Source organism: Gossypium hirsutum, chromosome D13 (genome assembly GCF_007990345.1).
Source record: "Gossypium hirsutum isolate 1008001.06 chromosome D13, Gossypium_hirsutum_v2.1, whole genome shotgun sequence".
In the NCBI taxonomy this organism is placed as follows: Eukaryota; Viridiplantae; Streptophyta; class Magnoliopsida; order Malvales; family Malvaceae; genus Gossypium; species Gossypium hirsutum.
This window is the reverse complement of record NC_053449.1, coordinates 33,590,389-33,596,972: the sequence shown is the minus strand read 5'-3', so window position 1 is coordinate 33,596,972 and position 6,584 is coordinate 33,590,389. Positions and strand designations below refer to the sequence as shown.

Here is a 6,584-nt window from a genome sequence, read left to right as displayed (position 1 = left end):
CTACTTAAAAAATGGGTAAATTAATATTACATAAAATCAAAGAGCAAAGTGATTCTTCTATTAAAAATTACTTTCAATTCTACTTTTAAAAGTTGATCATTGTATATCAACATAAGATGCACGTGACACACCACATGTCACTTGTTTATTATTCCATCAACCAAGTCAATTTTTAACAATATAGATAGATGGTTTTTTTAACAAAAATAATCAATTTACTCTGTTTAACATATAAAGAGTAATTATCCATTTTTGAACAAAACATAACTCACTTTTAGCCCACCAATACCAAACACTAGACTACTACTTTTACCCTACCAAACACTGGACTACTTATTCCTAATGTTATTAGGAATCATTTTAACTTTGCCTTATCAATCAAACGATGTATCATTGAACAAATTGCTGAAAAAATAACAAGCACCAAACAGGTAAACATTTATTTTAGAAGAAAATTAATAAAAAAAGTCATGAATTTCCGATCCCTTCAGACATGAGGTATTGCCAAAACATTAAGTTATCCAAATTTAGAATATATGGATACGATCTTATTTTATTTTATTAATAATTTAAAAAGATCATACTCATCTCATGTCTTGTCCAAGTCGTGAGCAAATTTATGGTTGCAAACAAATACATACATATGAAAACTCATTTCAGAACTCATAATTCTAGTTAAGAACCTGATCGCTTAAACCTTAAATATTAGGTTCATTGAAAGTCACTGGTTTGGATCAGATCCAAGCTTTACGGCAACCCAAACGTTGTCACTCATTGGCAGAACAGTGCTACCTGCAGGAAACTTCATGTTCGGTACCCGTGGACGAACTATGATCCTGTTGCAAGATATGCTACTCATTTCAACATGCTGCTTCATTGAATCCTCAACTAAATTTGTTGTCACCCAGTGATTAGACGGAATATTAGCTGTTGAGGGGTTATCTTCCGGCAGAGGATGATCAGACAAAATCGGTGAGGATGGACTACTTTCCCAATCAGTAGTCATCTCTGGTTGTGGGAATTGAACAGAGTGGTGATCCATAAACGTTACATGAACTGCAATCAATCCACGCGAAAGTGTTACGAGGAACATGGCTTTAACAAAATATACGTCAGAAGCTAATATTCAGACAGCTTGCCAAACGGTTTGACTACCAAAAATGAATAGATTCACTCTACTCAAATGTGAAAAGTAGGTTTGCGTCTGCACGAATGTTTGCACTCATCAGGGGGCGAAACCCGAAATTTCTTCTAGAGCCAGAGAGACAAAATACAATTTTAGTTTTTTAACTTAATATCTTACCATTTTTAAAAGGGCTAAACAATAAATTTACCATTTTTGGGGAAAAGGCACCTGCCTCTCCCACGCCCCCCTGCACTCTTCCATGCAAACAAATAAAAAACGTACGTGATAGCATGTTACTTGTGAGTGTCGGTTATATCTCACACAGATATGATCCTCAAAGGGATTATATCCTCATATAACCATGTTGGACACAGTTGTTCGAACATAGGGACTTCATAAAAAACAGAGTCAGAGCAACAATAATCATATCTACTAACGAAAATTGTTATTTGCTTCTCAATGTACCCGTTTTATGTTGGCTTTGACAGTCTATCTACCTAGAAATTGAAGAACTAACTTATATCGACGCTGACTATCAGCCATTACAAACATAAAAGCTTCTAGGAAAGATAAACCATTACAAAGCTAAGGAACCAATAAAATTTATTGGCATGCAATTTGAGGAACTTGTCAACCATATACTTATAATTGAATTGGATATTAAAGGATAGAAGTTTCCATAAGAAAAATCACCTCGATCATCCTGCCGATCTGCCCCTAAAGTTGAGCTTGAATTAAGCAATGAACCGGATTTGGATCCAAGATTTTGTTCAGTACCAGCATTGACATTTGTTGGCGAGTGGAAAGATGAGACCACATGCCCTTCCAGCTCATGGTAGGCCGGAGTTATGTTTGTTGAGACCTTATTTGACTTGCCTGAAAATGAAAGGAAAGTTTTAAGGACTATATTTACTCAGGACTGAAGGGAAAATTTCAGAACCGACCATAACACTCACTCATATACACAGACCAGAGATTAACATACTGATACAAATAAAACTCAAAAGATTATAGAATTACAAATCTCCAGGCTCGTAAAACCCTTGTGGTCCCAGAACAGGAAACACATGGGGTTTCAGAAACTTGTTACCAAGCTCCATTTAGAGAGAAAATTTTAGACTTAAGATCTCATCTATCCCGGAAAATTAATCCATAGTATTATAGATGATATTTCAGTTTCGTACTAGCAAGAAGATCATACACAGATCATCTTTCTCTATTACCAATACAATAAAATTGAGAATTGCATGCCATGGCACTCGAAAATTTATGCCCTTAGAGTAAACATGTCAAACAAATTGTATTTCCCATGTCTTCCAAAAGTCAATTCACCATTCAGTTCGAATTGGCAATCAACAAATTGGTGAAAAAGGGATCTTTCTTTTTTCTCTCTTTGCTTTTTGATAAAAAAAATGAGGGGGTTAGAAGACGTACACTCTTTAAGCTTAGTGTATGCAACTTTTGCTGCCAAAAACTCAGCTTGCTTTTTGGTTCTTGCTCCCTGTCCAGTGAAAGCCTCTCCTTTCACCTCAACACTAGAAACAAACATTGATGCATGGGCTTCTCCAGATCTAGTTGTGGTGTAAACTGGTAGAGGACAACCTTCCTTCTGCATTAATTCTTGCAAAAGGTTCTTGAATAAGCTAGAGTCTTCCTGAAGAAAGAAAAAAAACATACAAAGGGAAAAAACTCAAGCTCTAGAGATTCACAACTGAACATTTTAAAAAATATCATAAATGCGTAAAACAACAAAGACAAAAACACTCCATTAATCAGTGACCTGGACTTCTTCAATAGCATCTGGTGCTAAACATGATAATGCAACTCTTGCAGCTGCATGTTCAGCTTCCTTTATTGTTGGAAAAAACTCCAAACCCTCATAGGTTTTCTCATCAATAGTGACCTTGCACCTAAAACGACTTGCATGAGGTGGACCCTCAACCTCACAAGAATATACTGGTCGGCTAACATTTCTCTTTTGAGCATAATTTTGCAGTAAATTCTTGTAGAAGTGTTGCATATCTATAAGCTAACAATTCCAAATCAGAAAAACAAAGGAAACACATGAAATACTAAGGATTTCATATTTTTTTTGTTTTGGCTAATGAGCTTTTTCTTTCAACCAAGCGTTTAAATAACAGATTTCAGAAGCATGAAACTACAGTAAAGGAACAGGTAAACATAAATGAAAAATCAAAACATAGACAAACATTTATTCATTGAGAATCCAACTGTGGAAAGAGGTCTACTAATGGACCTTAAGCAATATGTCGAATGCCAAGCAACCCGAATCTAACAGCCTCCTTAATGTTCCAGTGAGACTATCATTCTAATCTGCAGTATTTTTACTTTCTTTAACTCCTAATTGGCTCCAATGTGCACAATGAGCGTTCTAAAACAGAATAGCAGACTTTCTATGTCAGCCCAATCAACTAAAGTCAGAAGAGTCAAACCCGGCACAAATGACATAATTAGCTAGCTAGAGCTAAAACAACTCCGATGGAATGTATGCTTAGTTCAACTCATTGATGTCATGTTTGAGATGGTAAATTTAAATTGTTTTCAATATAAATCTCAAAGCTAAACATGAAGCAAATATCAAGGCAAAATAAGCAAATTGATAAGCAAATTCACTAGAAGAGAAAATGAATGAAGATAGCTACCAGCACCCTGCAAATATATGAGCTAAAGCTCAATTGTAATCTATGTTGCTCCAACTCTTCATGTCTAACACATATCCGGGTAAGGGTATTGGAATATGATGTTCCAAGGATCCTCCAAATATGTAGAAATATTAGGGGGGAAAAAATAACATACCCATTGCGGACACATACCCATGTCCGACCAAGTCAGGTTTTGATTAACAACGAACCTAATATTAGGCATGAATTTAGCTTTTTTTCTCTGTTGGCTGTTGTGCAAGCAACAAGGCTTGTCTCTCAGCCCGGTTTACCATTAGAACAATATATGTACTGCAGAATATATTTTTACATAAACTGGGGAGAAAAGAAGATTTCGATTTCAGACCAAGTTGACATTTTGTTTTGGACTTAAAGAGCATAATTTTGAGCACCATTAGAGGTTATGAATTCTGAGGACATGTAAGAGAAACGCACAAGGCTACTAATAGGAACATGGACAACAAATAATCATCTTTTACATAATAATTAAACAAACAAGCTATCCGATTTTTCTTTTGGTTTGAGTTGGTAAAACGTTAGGCATGTTCGTATTCAACATAAGTTTTCTGACCTTTAAATTTTTCATTATTGTTGCAAATAGAAGCACAGTCACTGACATGAGAATCTCGACATGCTTCTTGTCTTTCTGGTTGCAGGCTTCTGTTAGTAGTATTACTATCAAAATTTGCAATTGCATTTGAAGAACCTGCAAGAATCACAGAATCTAAAGTACATATGCATCATAAATTTAATTAAACCGTTGACAAGGGAAGGCGGAAAATAAAAATTAAAAGAAAAAGAAAACTTCCAAAAGTTCTATAAAAGTAAAACATGTACTGGTTCCCGAAGTCATACAAAAGAATTAAAAAGCTGAAGGTGCATATAACAACAATTTATGATCAAATTCTTATCAGCACATTCTAGAGTGAAAAATCAATGAAAGAGCACTGACCTTATAAAATCAAAACAATTACTTTCTAGGTGCATCAAAAGCCCACACTATTTGCCTAAAAGATAAAATCAAAATAGTTTGTTATGAAAGCTATATGACAAGGCCATCGAACTTTTGCTGACCAGCACGATAGTCTAGCATTCAGAGCACCCATTTGAACATAAACAGTTATGAACATAGTTTTTGAGGTCCTTATAACGCTTATTTGAGCATATAAACCAATTCTTTCAGACTTCAAATTGTCCGAAATCAGAAATTTCAAAATGTCAAGTTTCTTTCCTTTTCCCCGTTCCTCTAAGTTAAGAACCCATGGAAAGGGACAATTGTAGCATATGATTCTTTAAAAAAGACAAAAATCGACTTCACCATTAAACGGAAATGGCGAAATCCATTTCATCGATAGCTGTAATCTGCACTTACTCTAAACGAAAATGAAATATCAAAATAAATATCAACTGAAACCCAAATAAAGAGAGAAAATTAACATAAAAACAACTGAAAATAACAATAAAACGGGGGGAAATAGATAAAACAGATTGGCTTCCTACAAATTGCATTTCCCTCTAAAACAAAAAATAAAAAAGTTTCTGAAAACACTAACATGAACAGTTGTTAACAGAAACTGAAGAAAATGAAATACGGGTTTGGCTTATTCTTAAATTAAAAGATGGTACCAGGATCAGGAAGAGGGGGCGCAGTGAAATGAAGGAAAGCGAGATAAGCGGCGTCATTTTGGGCTTCCTTGGAAGACTTGGCCGGATTCTGAGACTGAAACGACATGCCGTTTACATCCACGGTAGCTTCGAATCGAGGATTGTGATCTTGGCCTTGTTTTGTGACGTTGTACTCTGGTAACCTCCATGCTTTCTTCTGGCAAAGCTCTTGCAATCTCGACTTGTACATCTTTCACAGTCCCTCTCTCTCAAATTTTAACGTGCAAAAACCATGTACTTATAGGAGGGTTTTTCTTTTTGGTATTGATAGGAGTTTGGAAAAGCGATGCAACGAAAAATGATATTTTTTCTACTTATAGTAGGAGCTTTCTTTCTTTTCTTTTCTTTTTACCAGAATTTTCCGTGATTTTGAGCTTGAAAGATGCACAACCCGTGAGTTCTATTAATACATGTATATATTTACATAGATCCTTTTTTTCTCGGGAATTACCCAACTGGATTTAAATTTTTGATACATAGATTACGAACAATCAGTGTCGTTGTTTTAGTTTATGTTGTGCTTTAATAAATAGAGGCTATTATTTTAAGGATAATATTTTTTAAAATTTATTTATGAAAAGTAATTTCATGGTTTGTCGGTTAACGGGAAAATAAACTTCTTCTCTAATAAGTCCCTTTTCGGGTTTTTTACAAAAATATTATAAAAAAATAAAAATTTATTAAAATATTACAATTTTTTTATTTGCCAAAACATATAAACTTTTTTTATTTACCAAAATATATTAAAAAAAACCAAAAAAAACAAAATTTGCAAAAAAAAAATTAGACCGATGTGACAATTTACTGGTCACGCCAATGGAATTGGCGGCACCAATGGTGTCATACTAATTGGCGGCACCACTCGTATTATAAATACGACCTCTACCCAGCTGAAGAGAGAAAAATAAAAAAAAGAAGAAGAGTTGGCGCGGAAAAAAGAGAAAAAGAGCAGAAAAAGGAGGTATTTTTTTAAAAATAATTGATTATATTGTTGTTATTATTTTGTATATTTTGTAATATTTTTTGTTTTAGTTTAGTTATTAAGATTAATAAAACTCAAAATAAAAGTATTAGTAAGTATTATTATTATTATTATTATTGTTGTTGTTGTT

At 34.1% G+C, this 6,584-nt stretch overlaps 1 protein-coding gene across 2 annotated transcripts; it reads right to left on the bottom strand.

Moving 5' to 3' along the window:
• Window positions 1-526: 526 nt before the first annotated feature.
• On the bottom strand, window positions 527-5,974 carry LOC107903851 (double-stranded RNA-binding protein 1). 2 transcript variants are annotated; one of them, XM_016830023.2, is made up of 6 exons: window positions 5,434-5,974; window positions 4,379-4,513; window positions 2,907-3,148; window positions 2,561-2,780; window positions 1,820-2,002; window positions 527-1,056 (listed from the first exon to the last, which is right to left on the bottom strand). In XM_016830023.2, exons 1-6 carry the CDS (start codon window positions 5,660-5,662, stop codon window positions 722-724), a joined length of 1,344 nt encoding a protein of 447 aa, XP_016685512.1. In that variant the 5' UTR covers window positions 5,663-5,974; the 3' UTR covers window positions 527-721. The 2 variants fall into 2 exon arrangements, with proteins under 2 accessions (XP_016685512.1, XP_016685511.1); XM_016830022.2 differs by having other exon boundaries at window positions 4,379-4,531; window positions 5,434-5,966.
• Between the last annotated feature and the right edge of the window lie 610 nt (window positions 5,975-6,584).